The sequence below is a fragment of the Pagrus major genome, chromosome 4, assembly GCF_040436345.1.
Source record: "Pagrus major chromosome 4, Pma_NU_1.0".
In the NCBI taxonomy this organism is placed as follows: Eukaryota; Metazoa; Chordata; class Actinopteri; order Spariformes; family Sparidae; genus Pagrus; species Pagrus major.
Window position 1 is genome coordinate 36,508,878 of NC_133218.1, and position 19,195 is coordinate 36,528,072.

The window sequence follows — 19,195 nt, forward strand, 5'->3', positions numbered from 1 at the left end:
GTTTGAAACTCATATAATTACCAGAGTGCAGAGATCAGTCAGCCCTCCATCATTCCAGGAGGGTCACCGCCCAGATATTCCAGGTACAGACAACAACCACGTCTTTCACCTGCTGTCTGCCGCTCAGTGAGCTCAGTGTTTCTGTGGCAGCAGCCGAGGTAAATAGAAAACTGCACTGACTCACTGGAATAATAAAATTACGGTAAATTTGTATTTGCCCAACGGGGTGGGTTAAACATGGCGTCAGCATTACCTTGTGACTGAATGGGGTCCTTTAAGGATCCTCTGTACTCCACCCTACACACACACACACACCGGTTCACCTGGCTGCCCCGGGCCTCCGGATGAATCGACTCTCTCAGCATATTTTGCACTTGTTAATTGGTAGAAAACAGAAAATGTTTGTAACCTTAAACAACCTTAGTTCAGTATGTCCTGCTGTGAGAAAACGATGACCACTTCAGATTACATCCAATTAGAAACACTCACTTTGTGTCAGAGGCACCAGAGTTTATATTCTGCTGTTTGAGATCAACATAGAGCTTGAAACTAAAAACCAAATCAGGAAAACATGACACAAATAACTCAATAAAATAAGAGCATTGTGTTAGGAAGGTGCTGGATTTTTAAGACTCTGAACAGAATAAAGAATAAATTGAAGACACCTCTGAATCAAAGTAATCCAGGAATAACTGTCTATAAAACCATGTGTTCATTACAAGCATATCTAAATACTTTTAATGGTTTCTATTTGCCAAAATGTAAACAATAACTGGCCAAAAAAGCAATCTGTTTTTTTAATTCAAACAGTTTTTATTTTAAAACATTTTTAATTTACTAGGATTTAAATTATAGGAGGACAGGTAAGTTTGCCAAACAAATGCAACTACTCAGGTGTGGTTGAAAACTGGCCCACCAACATGCTCTGGGCAGGATGACTGACCAGCACACATAATATTCAAATCACCACACTAACTAATCCCCCTGATAAATAAATCAAGTCCAAATGGAGCTTAAGACATGCTTACTTTTTCTTCCTGTGTCAGAAAGGCACCACAGTCTAACACTGGAAATCAACTACAATGAAGAAGAAACTCAACTAAAAAGCCATCCAGTACATAGTTCAACTGCTGTTTGCTTATGTGCCTATATTAGACTTTTCTTTAAATTATGTTTTGTTTCCCGTTTATTATAAATTTTGACCCAAGTGTCCCTCAAAAAAGACTCAAAGAGTTCTCCTTTAACTTCGAAATTAAATAAAATACATTTACTTTACTTTTACATACACAATGTAAATAGATATATTCATATTAGTGACTGATAACAAACAAACTAACTACTGAATGACATTTGTGGCATTTCACTATCTTCCCTGTGTGCGACTGTGGAGCGGAACCAATAATACAACCTAACTCTTTTTCCAGCCGGACCATAGACTACACGGACTTCCGTTGTTGCTTTTACTTGCTGGATTACGATGGCTTTCCCAGAGTTTATATCGGCATAATTAAATTTAAAACAATCAATCTAAAACGCCGAGCACATCCGAAGTATGTACACAGTTATTATGATTATTAAAATGATAAATAAAATATTTTACGACAGATTTTTGCCGACAAAAGCCACTTAGCTAACCGAAGCTAACGCACCGTTAAAGTTGATAGCTGAGAAACATCGACACACACTGTTCCTGTTACCGCATTTAGCTAACACTTCGCATATTTTATGATTAATCAATAAAAACCACAACACTCAGTGTCCATAATAGGACAGTCCTTTAGTTTAAATATACCCAAAGAGCTCACAGCTAACAAGCCGGTGTTGTGGTGATTGTTGTTGGCCAGAAATGCATTTGCCCTGCGTGAGCCTGAAGTCAGCCAGCCAGGATGCAGCTGCTTTAAAGGGGTTTATTGATAATGTTTAATATAGTCGGAGGTCGAAATAGTTTACTTCATCAGAATCTTTGTTACTTGACCTGAATATTGTGAGAAATTGTTATAAAAGCTAAATATAGCCTCATTACAAGTTAAAAATATAGTGTATTTAATGTATTCAGTATGTTGTGCATGTCTGACCAGTATCTCACAGGTTATTATCTCATCTGAGCATTGTCATAGAGAAATGAATCCCTTATGACTTGAGCCTGCTGAAACGTGTTTCTCTGTGATGTGTAGGTGCATTTACAATGAATGCACATGTCAGTTGATAAAAATCATAATCTTGTTTTATTAGCAAGCATAAAAAGAATGTGTCTTGGCGTAAGGTCCACAAAGGCAACGTGGAAAATAACAACAACAGAATAAAAAAAGAAAAACTAAATAAATGTTTTGAAATGAAATATACAAGTTTGAAGTGAGATATGGAGTTTGTTTTGGAGGTAGAAGAGAGACGTGTAACATTTATGAAAGTGACGAAAGCAAAATTGAATGACACATGGAGCTAAAATTTCACTTCAGTAACAGTGGAGTTAAAATCTAATGTACAATGCTACATTTAGTGTTAGGGTTAGATGAGGCATGTGCAACCAATAACCAACAGGAGACCTGCTTTCAGAAAGAAGCTGTTCCTCTGTCTCCTCATGGAAGTTTTTTATGAGGGCAGAAATTCAAAGTGTCCAGGTGGGCTGGGTCGGAAATGATGATCTTGCCAGCAGGCTGCTTGGCCCTGTTGGAGTCCAGCTGATCAGTGGTTTGCAGCCAGTTATCTTTTAGGCTGAGAGAATGATGCGCTGCAGCCTCTGAATTTCCTGTTGGTTTGCAGCACTGTGAAGGATGATGTGAGGATGAACTCAAAGACAGCAGTTTAGCCCTACATCAACACTGTCTGTAGCAGGTTGATGTCCCAGTTAAGATCCTTGGTGGTGGTGTTGCCAAGAAACTGAAATGAATCTGAAGCCGTGACTTTGTTGTTGATGTTGAGTGGGGGGGTTGGCTGGGTGTAGCTGACCAGGATGTTAGCAGTACCACTTCCTGTCTGAATGTAGACTCATCCCCATCCTGAATCAGACCGATGATGGTCGTATCATCTGAGCTTTCTGTCTGTGTAGACACTGGAGGATGAAGTGCAGGCCCAGGTTGACTACATCGTCCACAGTCCTGTTAGCCCAGAATGCAAACTGCATGGGCTCCATCACCTGCATGGCCACAGGGCCTGTGGTATGCATGGGACGATATGAAACTTTCATGTCATGATTATCATGTCGAACATAAGTTTGCATCACAGAGAGGACACACATCATTTTAAAGTGAATAACAATGAATCAAGGAATCTAAAATAGGTCATTGTAAATCCTAACTAATCATCTCGCTCTTGTTTTATAGTTTGGAATCCGTAGTGTACTTAACAAAGTACGTCAGACTAGAAGAAAAAAACAAAACGCTCTGCAAATTAAATAGGACAGAAGATAAATTTAACACTGCAGATATAAAAATAGGTCAAAGTTTGTTTAAAGTAGCAGCATGATGTAAAATAAAAGGTGTTTCGTTGAGTCTTCTGGTAGTTAAATGTGCAGCCTGGTGGCTGAAGGTAACTTCATCTTGTTTAGTCGTCTTTCTGCCTGTAACCTGCTTTTTATTTTCCTGTACAGGTTGATGGACAGCCTCGATCCTTCCATCCCGGATGCACTTGCCTCATTTCTCTCCTCGTTGCTTCCCTGCGGCTTCGCCGTGGGGCCTTCACGGCTCTGTGAGGGCAGACTGGGGCTGTGGTGGGTCGGCCGCTCGCTGGAGGCGGGATCCCTGCTGGGGAGGAAGGGGGACACCGAGTGGGCATCCAAGCGTCACACTGACCCGATGACTCACAGCCGAGACGATGAACTCACGGCAAACTCTGAGTCCAAAACGGGCCAGACCAGCAGCACAGAGGCACAAAAGGTAAAGTGAATGCACATTTTAAAAATAAAGAACATTAAGATAGATACAGACAGAACCACTCTGAACATTTTAAATATGATTTTTCTTTATTTCAACTGTAAATTTGAATATTTATATCATGGAATTAACTCAGTTTTGTTTTTAACTATTCAAAATGTTTTCGGTGGATTGCAGTCCGACACCTCAAAGCAAGATGCCACTAAATCCTTCACACTGGACCTTTAACCCGTGGAAACTGCCCAGAAAATACACTTTTTGTTGCCCACTACATACATATATTACCCTCATATTACCTCAGACAGTCACTTATTCACGTCTGAGTGTTTCCATTTTTGCCTTTAAATTCATTCAAAAGTCAAACACCACTTTGATCCACCAGGATGCAGCTGACACATTTTATTTTTTAAGTGCACACACTTAGAAAATAATTGTGTTTAAATGCCATCTTATGTGACTGCATATGATAGTGGAGGTTTTCTCCGCATGCTTAAACTTAATGGTTTCCTTTTTCATGAGTACCTGTAATTGTGCATCTTCAAAGATACCGGTAGTCAAATTTTTGCCTCTGCAACCTGCAATTATCATATGTCTGCTTCTGAATCACAGCTGCACCTGAACGAGCATAAAGTCATCGAAAATCAGTACAAAACACAGCGAAGAGCAACAATAAGGCTGTCCAACTGGAAAATAAGTTTTATAAGCATTTATCTGATTTCGTGCTCAGCTGAGGCCTTGATGCAACAGAAGTCGTGCGATATTCATATTACGATTCAAAAGGCAGCAGTCAAGCATCAATCCACCAGAGTTAAGTCCCATCCATCCTGACTGACTGATACAAGGACGTCTCATCTTTGTGAGATTATTCACCATGATTTTTTCATCAAGCGGCAGCAACTTATTTAGTTTGAAACCATTTTGTCAGATAAATGCTTCTCCGCTTAATTAAGTGCCGACCCTGTGGGCAGATAATGAATCAGCCCTCCTCGTTTCCACCAGCTCTCTACAGGAGAAACAGATCAAAAGATGTACTAATGATAATTCACGGGGCGCTGCGATCAATAACATATCTACCTCTCTGTTCATTTTTATTTTGTAGTTAGTGGGACTGAGCCAGACATGGACACATTAAAGGAGCAATTTGTAAGATACGGCCAGAATTTTAGTTTAAAGCATTCAAAAAGTGAACTAAGATTATCAACAGAGTGTGAAGGAACTACAGTGTTGATGTCAGAGACGTGTGTTGCAGAGATGTTTACTATATTTATTGGACATTTTTTAATTGTAATGTAAACTTCTGTGTTGTGTTTTGTAGGTCTTAATGGAGATAGCAGCAGATAAAGATGCTTCACTACAAAGCACCGTCTGGATCAAGTAAGTTACCTTACACACATCCCAGGTTTATTGTCCCGGGTCTTCTTTGTCCAGCCGAAGATATAAACTAAGAACTAACAAGTGTAAGAGACAACAGACATGCTAGCAGCTCTGTGAGGTTACACCACACTGGTGCTTTTAGCTAAAATGCTCACAGCGACAATGCTAACATGCTGTATAGCAGGTATAATGTTACAATAATGTTTAATATCATGTTCAACCACCCTTAATTCAGCACGTGAGCATCTGAAGCTGACGGGAATGACATGAGCTCTGCAGGTATTGATTCACAAACTAAAGTACTGGACCAAGCAACATTTTAGACCTGATGATGGCGCGAGATGAAAAGTTAAAAGTTCACCAAAGTTAACAGGATTTATCTTCTAATAAAACATGAACAGCTGTACAGAGTTTCATTGCAGTCAGTCGAATAGTTGCTGAGATATTTCAGTCTGAGCCGAAGTCGTTGACAGAAGTTTTATGACTTAATTCAAGAAAATGCAGTCCTGACACAATAAAGATTCTGGGAGGAATAAATGAATAAAGATGTCATATGAAATATTAATGTTGTCTCACCATTCTGTCAACTACTTCATACATTACTGAGGAGCCTCCCTTCCTTCTCTCCCTCCATGGTCGAGGTTTTTACCATATTGAGTGTGTTGTGTTTTGTCAACACTGTCGTTTGTGTGTGTGCACTTTCTTGCACTGCTGGCTGTGTGTGTCGAGCCAACACTGCGTCCCGCTCCAGGCTCTGTGCTGTGTTGTGTCCTGATTAAAAACTGGCCTATTTTTCTCTCCAAGAGAGTGAAACTGGAAAAAATTGCACCGTCACTTGCTGCCACCGAGTCTCTCCGTGATGAGGGGACGGTCGCTGCCTTCATGGCAACTCCCCAAACAATCTGTCAGTCATCCTAATTATCATATAGCCCTTATTTTCAACTTCATATTTGACCTCATGTGCATTTTATGAACCTCGAAGGTCTTTTATGGTCTAAATCTCTGTGTTGCATTCACACACGCAAGGATGAAACCTGGCATCATTCTCCAGAGGCTGTCTTCCCCTCATGTCAGATGTCCCCTTCTGTGTAACACAAAAACTCTAAACTGCATACTGAGTGGATAGCACATATTAGATTCAGTATAATATCGTTCCTTATGCATGCATTTGTGTTTATTTCCCCCCTAGATTTGCCTGCCAGGCACAAAGCAGAGCCCAGCAGAACGTGGCAGTGCAGTGTGCCTGCGGAGAGGTGTGTGAGGGCGAGTGTGTGGACGTGTGTCTGCGTGTGTTTCAGGACATCCAGCCAGGAGCAGAGCTGCTGCTGTACCGAGACACTGTGGGGAAAAGTCACACACCAGACAACCCCGACGCACAGGGCGAGACCACTGGACGCACAGGTGAAGGCTACAGACAGACAGACCTGTCTGGTTATAGATGGATCAGCCAAGAGATAACATTCAATGAAGTATTCATTCATTAATACTAGTTTTATACCCTGGAAGGACGAGGGACTGGGATCATTTTCCAGCTTCTGGTGTCAGAATCTGTCATGCAGAATACATAATGCATTTCCATCTCTAGAAGTTGCAGTTGAGTATTTATTTTATATCATCTGTTTAAGTAACTTGCCTCTCCGTGTAGCTGCTTTTCAGAACTTGGCTTCAGGCTTGATGGATTATTTTAAAATGGAAATCAACACTTTGCTTCCAGGCTGCAGTTATAAATGTTAGCATGTAAGAAACTACAAAGATGTCTCACTCCTTCGTAACTTCCATCATCAGCGTCGGAAAACAAACAAACATTGTGTCTGATTCAGAATATTATTGATTAATACTTTAACATACAAACATACTTTAACATCTTCTAGGTGTAGTCTGTAGAGGTATATGATCTGCTGCTTTCTACTGTTCCCTGTTTTTTGCGGCGCGTTCATGATGCTGAACACGACACACAAGTGAAAGAAAAAAACAGACAGGGAGTCAATCGTCAAACGTTACAATATACGGTAAAATATGTATGAATTTTAGTTTAAACCATTAAAAAACAGAATGTGAAGAAAGATGTATTGTGGTACAGAGATGTCTTCTGAAGTAGCATGCTAACCAGCTAGCCCCTAGCCACTTTTTACCTCATAAGGTGACAGGCCGATAGTAAACAACCAACTCTCCCCCGGTGCTCCAAGTTCCCAGTCCAGGCAGAGTCGACACTGGCTGCACGACTAGCTTAGCTAACTAACTAATGGCAGGAACAGTTAACAACAAGTCTTGTTTACTCTGGTGATACGCTGCCCCCTATTTGTTTGGAGTATAAATTCAACACAATTCTTACATACTGCACCTTTAATTCGTGTTACCCCATTAGCTTGAATATTTAATACTAATGAAGATTAGAAATGTTGAGACAGTCTTCTGGTGGTTACATTTTTCTCAAACCAGTATTTTGTATTTATTTTGATATATTTGATAAGCAAGTGTTTGTAATTTGTAACACGATACTTTTTGATGATTACTGAGTTATAAATGAATTATAATGGAAGGACGTATGAACCCTTCATCTAGTGGGAGCAAACAGGCCCTGATTGATGTCATCAGACTGCGGTCGGTGCTGCCTTCAGTCCACTTTATATTCATTCACAGTCTCCACCTGGAGGAGCCAGAGGGACATTTAACTCCAGCAGACTCAACAACAGTAATGACCCCAGAAAACCTCATTTACCAACCTGCTTGATAATTACAGTCTCAGTTATAGCTAAATGAAATGTATGTAAGCACAAAGCTCTCACTGAAAAATCCCTCATCAGAATTATTTAGCATCTCTGACATGAGTTAGTTTCTGTGGAGAGCTTTGTGAGTGGAAACCTCTCGTCAGCTGAAAACTCTCCAACAGAAGATGAAAGCTGGAGATGAATAATTAGAGGACAGTCGATTCTGACGAACACTAAACACACCAGTTAAATGGAAACAACAACCTAAAAACCGAAAACCATTAAAGCTCATTTGTTTTATAGGAATAATTTGCTCTCCAGCTCGGCTAATCCTTTATTATTTCTGGTGGTGGAGCGTTTATGTGCGGTGATTGATGGCACATTAACGAGGACCTTCATGCAGAAAACACCCAGCAGCAGCAGACTGCGGCGGCGCTCTAGATATCTTATTAAATGTTTGCTCTTTTAGTGCGCTGAGTTAAACAGATTGAGCCAATAAATCATAAATGCATCTCCAAAACAATTATGAATACTAAATGAAAGATAATAAGATAACTGTCAATTGATCCCTGCAGAGAAATTCAGCTGTAATACATGTGAGAAATACAGTAATGAGAAGATCAAATAAAATATAAAATGAACAAAAAGAAAACCAGGCAATTAAATCGAATATTAACACGCTGAAATCCTTCAGGAGCAGAAACAGCGAGCAGATGAGAAATTTGTAATAAACACAGAACAAACATGAATATAAGTAGGTAGAAGGTGTTCGTACAGAACATGTATAGATATAAAGATAAGCATTTATACATTTATCTGCTCTTCACAAAGTCGTCTGATTGCATGTGTTGTCCAATCAAGAGTCTAAAACCCCAAAATATCCAGTGAACACAGATATAAATAAAGGAAAAGTATTAAATCCTGACAATTTGAGAGGGTGGATACATCTTCTTTCAATCATCGAACCATTTCAGACTGTAATCTTCTTTGTTTGACAGATTGCACAAAAGAGATTGCGGCTACAAACACATCAATCAATGAAGAAAAGGAAGAGGAGACGATGGACAAACAGGAGACAACGCAGGAAGAAGAACAGCACAGCAAACCACGCAGATGCATCAGGAGGAGTCACACAACAACACACACGAGGAAGAGGAGAGCTGAGAAGCTGCTGGACTGTCGCACCGACAGAACAACTGACACATCCGGTCATGACGACGCAGCAGCAGGTGGACACACGGACAGTACAGGTGGCGTCCCAGCTGATTGCGCGCCTCCTCCCGTCCGCTGCAGCTCCCGCCTGGCTGCTAAACCACGACGAGTTCACCGTCTGAGCAGCCGGGCGAAGCAATCCCCCGCCAGGCCCGACCCGCCCGCACAGCCCGAAGGTCAGAGCTCCGCCGAGGCTGCCGAGTCTGAAGCAGAGAAGGTCTCCGTGAAGACAACACAACCTGACGCTGAGGCTGCTGCAGCGGCTCACACGTGGAGTCCAGAGGTCAGAGAGAGGCGGTACAGATGTTCCAGCTGTGGCAAAAAGTTCTTCCAGATCGGACACTTAAAGAAACACCAGTTCAGCCATACGGAGGAGAAACCCTTCAGCTGCCAAGAGTGCGGGAAGAACTACACCTCTGCAGAGAGCTTCAGAGCCCATCAGGTGGATATGCTTTCTGTCTTTCCTTCCTTCTGTCCTTCTCTGGCAGGTAAGACTTGATTTAGCACAGCTGCTCTGTTGTTGTTAGTGGTGTTGACTCAGGCGTGTATGAGCTGACCAATCAGAGCAGACTGGGTATTCAGGAGGAGGGCCTTAAAGAGACAGGAGCTAAAAACAGAGTGTTTCAGACAGAGGGGGGATACAGAGCTGCAGCAGTGAGCAGTATGAGTAATGTGTTTTTTGAGCATTAAAGAGAAGACAAACTGACACAAACATATCTCTTTATGTATCGGCCAACATTAACGCCGATACCATCAGATAATATTAATTTCTTCCCTTTTCTTCTCACCTTCTTTGCTCCTCTCTGTATATTTCTTAACGATGCCTCCTTGTATGAAGTTTATGTTGAACAAAGCAGCTTTTCTCCTTTGATTCTGGTGACTGACGCCGAAAGCTGATCTTTACAGTTGGTAACATTCAGAAGATTTTCTGCTTATCAGAGTTGTTAAAAAAAAACACTTGACAATAAAACGGCCACAGAAAAAACAAGATACGTCACCGTCGGCTTTTTTTAAACAGAGGGTACAGGGAGCTTTTCCTTTACTGACTGCTCCCTTGTTGGCCACGAGCTTAGTCATCATGCAACGTAGCAATTTACTCATCCCAGTGAACAGAAACAAAGGCAGTATGATAATAGATGTTATCTCAAATTATAATGGTGTGATTTCTAGATGAATCACCGCGGGGAGCGTCCCTTCTCCTGTCCTCACTGCGAGAAGACCTACGGCCTGAAGCGGGACTTGAAGGAGCACATGGTCCTGCACACCGGAGAGAAACCTTACGTCTGCGAGCACTGTGGCAAGGCATTTGCACGCCGCCCCTCCCTACGCATCCACCGCCTCCTTCACTGCAGCAGGATGATCTACTCACAGCCTCCGAGGGTAGGGAGCTGTTTTACTTCAATTGTTATCACCTCCCCCCATACTGATGGAAAGTCAGGTGAAGTTACTGGAGACTTGTTTTAAAATGTGAAAAACAACTGAAAGTAGAATGGCACTCAGTAGATTGCATACCTCTGCCAACAGACAACAATGTGTAACTGCTTAACCATAATTTAAGATCACCAGATCTACGATCTGCATCAGATTGTTCTCACTCGTAGACACCAGCCACCTAAAGACACCTGATGTTTTGATGTAGTTGAGAAATTAACCAAAATGTTGAAGAACATCCTACCTCGCAATGTTAAAGAAAGTGAGAAAAGATTCCTGGATCTGCACCAAAAGTTAATGGGGTCTATTCTGGGCCGAGACTCATCCTCCATCAGAATATCATGAAGATCCATTCAGTAGTTTTTGTGTAATCCTGCTGACAAACCAACAGACCAGCCAACATGGACATTGGTAAAAACATAACCTCCTTGGTGGTGGTGAAGAACACAAAAAATGGCTCTGTACAGCTCGTCTGGCGAGTTTTCAGAAGATTGAATATTTACACCCTCGAGCGCTTTTAGCTTAACGACACAGTGAAGATTTCAGCTATAAAAGGCTGCAAATAACGTCTTTTCAAATCAATTTGGCATCTTGTCTCCATCTTCTTCAGCTGTTTATCAGAATGCTGCAACACTGTTTTGCTGTGAAGCTCCAGAAAAGGTTTTGTGGACTACGAGACTTCACCTGACTTTCCATCAGCATGTGGGTGAGGAGATGATGACTGGATTTCTCAGTTTGTGGAGCCCGGGAACACTCATGTACACAGTCCTACCAATGGTTTCACACTGTTCAGCCTCGTTCAGACCAAATCAGGCGTTGAGGTGAAAACGCCGGTCCTCCCATTCACTGTGAGTGTGGGTAATGTGTTCAGGCTGCGGTGGTGCGGACCACAGAAAGAACATGACATCTTCACACTGCGCCGACCAATCACATAAGCTGGCGATCAGAGAAAATAATATTTCTTACCACTATAATACTTATAATGGAGTTTTCCATGCAGCAACGTCTGTTTGATCTGAATGAGGATTCACACTGAGCTACAGATGGAGGTCACAGACCACGTTATGCTGCAATGTGCCAGATAAGAAGAAGATAAGAAGAGTGAATGCTGGTAAAAAGTCTGCTTTATAAATGTTTCATGAAGAATACATTACATTTAACACAGCTGTTAACGCTCGAGGATTCAAGTGTAGGTGACACTGAATGCAAAGTGCTTGTTCACTCGTGTGTTGACATTTTTAAATTACTGCTGTTCTTAATAAGGAGGGCAGTGGGCAGCTTCATTGATTCATTTTTCTCCTGAAATCCACAATCACCAGGGAGACATGGTCTTAAATTCCTGCTTCCTCTGTTCACCTTCCCCTCAGCTATTTCAGACAAACACAATTTTCTTAAAAATGTTCCGTCTCCGCATCGCTCAGCCCGTTTTAAAAATCTCTCACGTAACATCTTTAAATTTTCATGCAGGTCTTGTTTTTTTCTCCCTGAACTGCAGTTTCTGAAGTTAAAGTATTTAAAAAGAGGGGGGGGGGGAAACAGACATGCTGCATTTGATTTTGTTGTTCTCTCTCAGGTGCAGTGTACAGTCTGCTCCAAGCTGCTGGCTAACTCGGGCTCTCTGAGGAACCACATGAAGCTCCACACGGGGGAAAAACCTCACATATGTCAGCACTGCGGAAAGTGCTTCAGTCAGAAAGGTAACGTCAGAGGTCCGGTTCTGATCCTGGAGCTGCAACAAGCTGTTTAACAATCCAAAGACATGAAATAAGTTCGGTTAATCATTACTCTACATTGTCTGTAGGTGTGAATGTGAGCGTGAATGGTTGTTTGTCCCTATATGTCAGCCCTGTGATGAGCTGGCGACTTAATCCAGGGTGTACCCCGCCGTCGCCCAATGTCAGCTGAGGTCGGCTGCATCAGTTAATGACACATTAGTCTAACTTTAGTCCAGAGTTTCACAGGATAGGGGCCCCCAAACAACTTTTTGCATCAGGCCCCCCCAAAAGTTAAACACGGCCCTGGTCATCTCTGGAACTCCCCCCCCCCCCTCGTGTATCGTATGAAAGCATCTGCATTTTTCATGTTCAGCACAAAGACTAAAAGCAGGAGTAATAGCTGAGTAAAAAAGGGTAACAAACACACACCCTCCAGAGGACGTCCTGTTTACATGCTGTGTCTTGTCAGCAAACACTAGCACAAACACACAACATGTAAATATGACACCTCTGGAGTTGTTAAAATGAAAGAGGACACCGTTGACAGAGCGAGGCTAGCTGATTCCTCTGGTTGAGCTAATGACGTCTCCGAGCCGCCTCGCTACCGAACACACAAACGTGGAATTAATATTGATCCTCTCATCTGGCCTTCAGTAACAAAGTAAACATATTTCCCAAAATGTCAGCGTGTTCCTTTAACTGTGAAAGACAGAAGCCATATTGTTGTTGTGATCACACTGATGAGTTAACTTGAGTATTTTCAACAAGACAATTGCACGGCTATTTTTGTAACACTCAGAGGATGTCGAACGTCTCCCGCTGTGATCAATTCCTACAATTTATGCTTTCATTTGTCAAAGTGACAGCATCAATTTTGTAACAGAACCTCATTTTCACACATTATTGGACAAATGCATATTCACGCTGCGACGACTGCCTCCCCCATCGACAAGTCAAACCTCCGACTGTCTCTGTCTCTCGTCCTGTCTGTCTCTCAGGGAACCTCGAGTGCCATCTGAGGATTCACAACGGAGAGAAGCCGTATCCCTGCGCCGAGTGTGACCAGACTTTCTCCCAGAAACCAGAACTCCGTCGGCACATGTTTTCCCACACAGGAGGAGGTTTCCTCTGTAGCTACTGTGGAAAATCGTTGAGGGACCCGCACAGCCTGAAGTCCCACGAGAGACTGCACACTGGCGAGAGGCCCCATCGCTGCCCCGTCTGTGGAAAAGGTCAGAGGAAGAAATTGAAATTTAAAATTGTGGGAAAAAAACATCAAAGAAGGATACAGGCTGGGGATAAGTCCTCTAATCTCTCCAAGATAACTAATAATACTGTGACGGATCTGTGCCCCCATTTTCTATCCATGTGGGATGCCCTGTTCCCTCTGCTCCGCACTCCTTATCAGTGGCAGCGAACCACAGCGTCTTTATGATATGACAAAGTCAGAAAGTTTAAAATTTCTTCAAAAAGTTGCTTAAAACATAAATTTTCTTTTGGGCCACTCAGCAAGCTTAACAATCTGTAAACACATTCAATTCGAGGCGAGTTCATGCACATCTGACAAATATAAGTCCAATATTCACTCTTTCAGCTCCTGATCTTTTTTTAATTCAATGGCCCGCATAATTAGGAAGTAAACCCTGAAGCTAGAAAACTTTTTGACATACGCAGACCTGCCAACCCTGAAGAAAGTGTTCGAGTACCATCTTATGCCGAGAATGTTTTCAGTTCATGTTTGTGTGCGTTCGTGCTGTGATTGTGTGCGTTCGTGCTGTGATTGTGTGCGTTCGTGCTGTGATTGTGTGCGGTGGATTGAGAGACTGAGGACAGAACAGATTGAAATTTGGCTTCTCTGCATGTTTACGTGTTTGTGCTTGTTGAACAGCTGTATTGATAAGAAACTGGCTTTTTGCTCGAGAAGGTTTTGTTGCACTTTGTGGTAAAAAGCGGCTCCTCTCGACACAGACGGCGCTGGGAGAGCAGAGGAGTGTGCGTCAGGAACAACAGCCCACATTAAAGATTAAAAAGCCGATGACGTCAGAGCTTTTTAATACTAACGTCAAAGTCTTTAACAATTTAGCCATGATTTAGCCCCAGGGCCCATTTCATACTGTGTTTTTGTTACCCATTCTTCTGCCAGGCGGCTGGAGAGAGGAGGGGGAACGAGAGGGATGACGTCAATGTCAAGAGAGTTGCAGTCGGCTTGTGGCTCCAAGCGAGTCTTTTGAAAAGACATTGGCAATCATCCCCATTTGCAAGTATTTGTTCTGTAGCTGGGTGATCGATCAAGCTCTTCGTCGTCTTTTTTGGTTGTCGGCAGGCTACAAAGGCTGCTGCCTCCTGCTGTTAGACATGAGCAGCACTGCTCAGTTGGTCAAATTCACGAGGCGTCACCAGCTTTTTGCGTACTCTAGTGTGACAAAACGTACCAGCGTACCTGCTACACAAAATACGTACAGGTTGGCAGGTTTGTGCTCTGTATCACCTATGCTTGTGCTAATAGCAGCTAATGTAACCTGGAGCAGCTAGCCTCAAGTAGAAGTGCAGAGCAGCTACAGACGTCTGATAAACTTCAACGACTTTATACAACTTTTTCTTCCACGTTTCGGTACTTAGACCTTCATCAGGTTATCTCAAGATAACGAGAGGAAATACAGAGAAAAGAGGAAAAAAAATTGAGAAAATTAAAAATGTTTTAACTCATAATTTATCATTAGCTATGCATGTATTAAAATGTCAGCATGTTTGACATTAAAATAGGAGATAAATCATGTTTTGCTCTTTACAAAGTGCTCCCATGGCTGAAGTTTGCTTCTGTTATTGTGTCGCAGAATAAGAGGAGTGAACAAACAAACTGCAGCTGAATGAAAAAGCCAGTCAGCCACAGGAAAGTACACGCAGGCCAATTCCCCTTTCCAAGCAGACGTATTTGTCTCGCTCAGTGCGCTGCAGATGTTCGGTCCTGCATACAAGCACAAACTGCTGATTACAAGCTTGTCCACATTTACTTTTTATGACGTGGTAGAAAACTTTTGTACCGAGTTCAGTTGTTGCATTATTGATGAAGTCAAACTTTTTATAGACCAAAGACGTGTCGTTTTATCCCTCATGACTGACTTACAGGCACACGTCATGTTTCTCTTTTATTATTCTTGTCAAATGTGTCTACAAGAGGAAGTATTGATATTTTTGGACTCCATTCAGTTATATTACAATATTCATGAACTGAGGCGGTTTGTAATGGATTTGCATGTAATTTACTTTTAGGAAAAGTCTGGTGAGGATCTTTAACACTGTAACACTGTTTTGCTGTGAAGGTCCAGAAATGTTTTGTGGACTACGAAACTTCACCTGACTTTCCATCAGCGTGGAGGGAGGAGATGATGAGTGATTTCATTTTTGGGTGAACTGCTCCTTTAACTGCTTATTGATGGCAGAAAATAGAGAATAATGTTTTATGAACAGTTGATTTATTGAGGTTCAGGTAATGATTTTCATTTTTTTCCTCAGGCTACACCTTGGCGACCAAGCTGAGGAGACACATAAAGTCCTCTCACATGATGGAGAAGCCGTACAGCTGCCACTGCGGCGCCGCCTACACCGTGAGACAAAGTCTGCTGAGGCATCAAGCTCAGCACAGGACTGAGGGAGGAGCTCAAGAGGAGGAGAAGACGGTGGAGTCGGAGGGAGGACATGGAGGGGAGGCGAACAGCAGCAAGAAAGAAGTCGTGCAGGAGTTCGGCTCCGGTCACACGAAGCCGATCAGAGGCCGACCCAAGAAGATCTCGCACCCTCAAGGAGAAGGAGAGAAGGAGGCGGGTCAAGTGAAGCAGAGGAGGGGACGAGGAAAAGGGGAGGAAAAGAGGGCGAGGCAACAAGGGAGAGGAGGAGACAGGGAGACTCCAGGTGACATCCAACACGCCGTCGTCTACGTCCACACAGACGACCTGTCCTCACCGAGCTCCGCCCCTCTGCTCCTCGCCTCGGAGAGCTCGCTGCCGGCAGGGACGGGGCAGGAGCTGGTGGAGGTGGTGATATCAGAGGGCGCAGAGCAGTGCATTGTGGTCCACGGGGAGCAGACGGTAGGAGAGCTGCTGATCTTACAGGAGGAGGGGAACGGACTCTGCTCGGTGGCTCAGACTGTGGAGATAAACACAGTGTAGGTCTCTGGTGGCTCCTACGGGACCGAAGATATCATCGATTCATTTTCTTCACTACATCTCGTTAACTCAATGACGTGTTTCCGTTGAACCCGCCTTCCCTTCAACCTGCCTCGTCTACATTTCCCTCAGTTTATTATCATCTGCAGATCCCTGATTGCCTTTCGAACAACCTCTGCAGAACAGACGGAGCTCATTAGGTGTAATTAGCTGCTGGAGGGGAGAACAATACGAACAGCAACTGTAACGTTTCCCAGCCGACAACCAGAGAAGTAAAAGTACAATCATTTGCAAACATGAACAGTTTTCATGAAGTGCTCCTGAGGCCGCGTAGTAAAATCCTTTTATACAATCATGTGTTTCACAAGGTGGAGAACGACTCGACGATGTTCCTTTCCAACCCAATCATGATCCAATCACCTGTTCAATGAGCCTGTTTACCTGTGAAACGTTCCAAACCACAACTTTCACTCTTTTGTTGCTCCTGTCACAACTTATTTGAAACAAGTTCAGAATCAGCATATGTTTCCAGAAATGAATAAAGTTGAAGTAAATATATTGTGACTGTTTTCCAATATTGTTTATGCTTCACACAGCGTCTCAACTATTTTGGAATCCAGTTTTGTTTCCTCGAGCGTCTTCGGGGTTGGATTTTCGTTGTGATTGCTGAACATCATTTCCGTGCTGAAGATAAAACAAACACTTAAGTTGTCAGAGTCCATTGAAGTTGTACTAGAAATATCTCAACATGACAGGTTGTTTTTCTGCGCTTAGCCAGATATTTACTGGAGTTAAACAAAAATAAAACAGCACAATACATCCAGAAGAATGCAGCGCAGTGTTAGTGTGTCTCTGTAGTCTCTCACCTCCTCTGCTGTTTGTTGTCAGGCAGGTTGTCTGCAGGTATCAGAGCTGTTTTCCTACTTCTTTGCTCAAAACAGCTTCCTGCGACCGAAATAATCACAATAATGAAACAAAACAGTATAAATGTATAAAAATGACTAGACGTTTGTTATATATTGCAGTTTTGCAGAGTCGTGTGGTCACATTATACCAAATGTCTCCAACAATGTTCAAACCAGAGACATCCACAAGTGACGTTTCATTTGGTCGTCTGTCGCTACAACTAAACACAACTCGACTTAAATTTAACGTTATCTCGTCCTTGAGTCACATCAGATAGATTTTCTTGAGCATTGCGCTGCTTCAGAACATCATTAAACTACTTTCCTTTGTTTTTATAGTTTTCATTACGTGACCCCTAGTGGCAGAATTAAATACTGTACGTTCAATATGAAAATACAGTTTAAATGATCGCAGCTTTATGTCGGCGATCTTGTCCGATTTGAAAAACTTGGTTCTGAATGATTCTGGTTTTAAAGTCGATTCCTCTGTTGGGAGTGAGAAAACAAAGCTGCTCTGTGGAGGCCGTGATGATCGAGACACAACAACATTTCAGAAATCACAGCGTCCCCGAAACCGCAACGCCACTTAAAAAAACGCCACATTTTACAATTGTCTTCTGAAATGTTGTGTTTTTGAATGTTATTGCCTTTTGACCCTCAGGGCCACCGTAGTGCCTGCTATAATTGCTTCTCTTTTACCAACAGGTTTGTTGCAGCTTCTCAAACACCTGTTGAACAAGCAGAACGTACCTTTACACACACACGATGTGAACTCCTGGTCCAGTCTTCATCCACAGGACATGTTTCACAGAGCTCACAGGGAATTATCACGAAAGAAGATAAAAAACGAACCTGAGCGAACTGTGTGAAGCTGCGTGGCCTCATTAACCTCATGTCTCTGAATCCTTCACATCCATCTGAACTGTCTGAAAGGAACCAACAAGCAGTATTGATAAAATCCTCCATACACGACTCATTCAATTTCTGTTGCGTAAAATTGGCTTATTGAAAGGTTAGGCAGATTTTAGGGGGCACTGAGCCGGAGACCTTTGTTTAATGTCATCACCTCCCCTCTCACTTCCTGTTGTCTCTCTTTGCTCTAATAAAAAGGCATAAAATACCTTCAAATGTATGTTTTGGTACCAGTAGAGGAGCCTGTTCCTTTGTTTTAAAGTGGGTTATGTGCTCTGCCAGCGGATGGAGACATGAAACACTGCAGAAGTGTTGAGGGAGCAGATTTCTGGAGGCAGCACACAGAAAAACTTCACCGTCAGACAGTTTCTCTGCTGTTTGTCTCTGCTGACGTTATTTAGAGAGAGTCGATGGTGAGGCTTAGTCATGTTGTTAAAAAAAGAGAAAGCCACTGGAGAGCCACGGGATGATGCGATAGAAATCAGCATCTGTAAAAAAGCCCTCCATACAAGCAGATTTCAAAAGATGCGACACAGCTGACGCACACCAAGAAGAGATAATTCACAGACTCAAGAAAAATAAATCAATTCATTTTATTTTGCTCAGTGGAGGAGAAATCCAGCCTCAGATACAGACTGACGAGTGCCTCTCTCAGCTCGAGCAGAGCGCCCTCAAAAGATATTTGTGGTTTCCTTTTTCTGTCTTCCATTCAAAGTCTGAAGAGCAGAGTAATTAGAAAAGTCTGGCAAAACGCTGCAGTTGTATTGAAAAGTTTACGTTGGAAGATTGTGTGAATCCAACATTAATAAGTTCACAGACTTCAGAGATTTGAGTCGTCACAAATAAATCCTCCACGTTTCTGACGGCCTTTTGTTGGACTGTCGGAGCTGAATATGTTTTTTGTGC

At 42.6% G+C, this 19,195-nt stretch overlaps 1 protein-coding gene across 1 annotated transcript; it reads left to right on the plus strand.

The window, feature by feature from the left end:
- The first annotated feature begins 1,444 nt into the window (after positions 1 to 1,444).
- Positions 1,445 to 17,030, plus strand: znf408 (zinc finger protein 408). The gene is made up of 9 exons (XM_073463813.1): positions 1,445 to 1,550; positions 3,587 to 3,872; positions 5,185 to 5,243; positions 6,433 to 6,644; positions 8,950 to 9,605; positions 10,334 to 10,543; positions 12,168 to 12,291; positions 13,308 to 13,541; positions 15,823 to 17,030. The coding sequence occupies exons 2-9, from the start codon at positions 3,591 to 3,593 to the stop codon at positions 16,473 to 16,475; spliced, it is 2,430 nt and encodes an 809-aa protein (XP_073319914.1). The 5' UTR covers positions 1,445 to 1,550; positions 3,587 to 3,590; the 3' UTR covers positions 16,476 to 17,030.
- Positions 17,031 to 19,195: the final 2,165 nt, after the last annotated feature.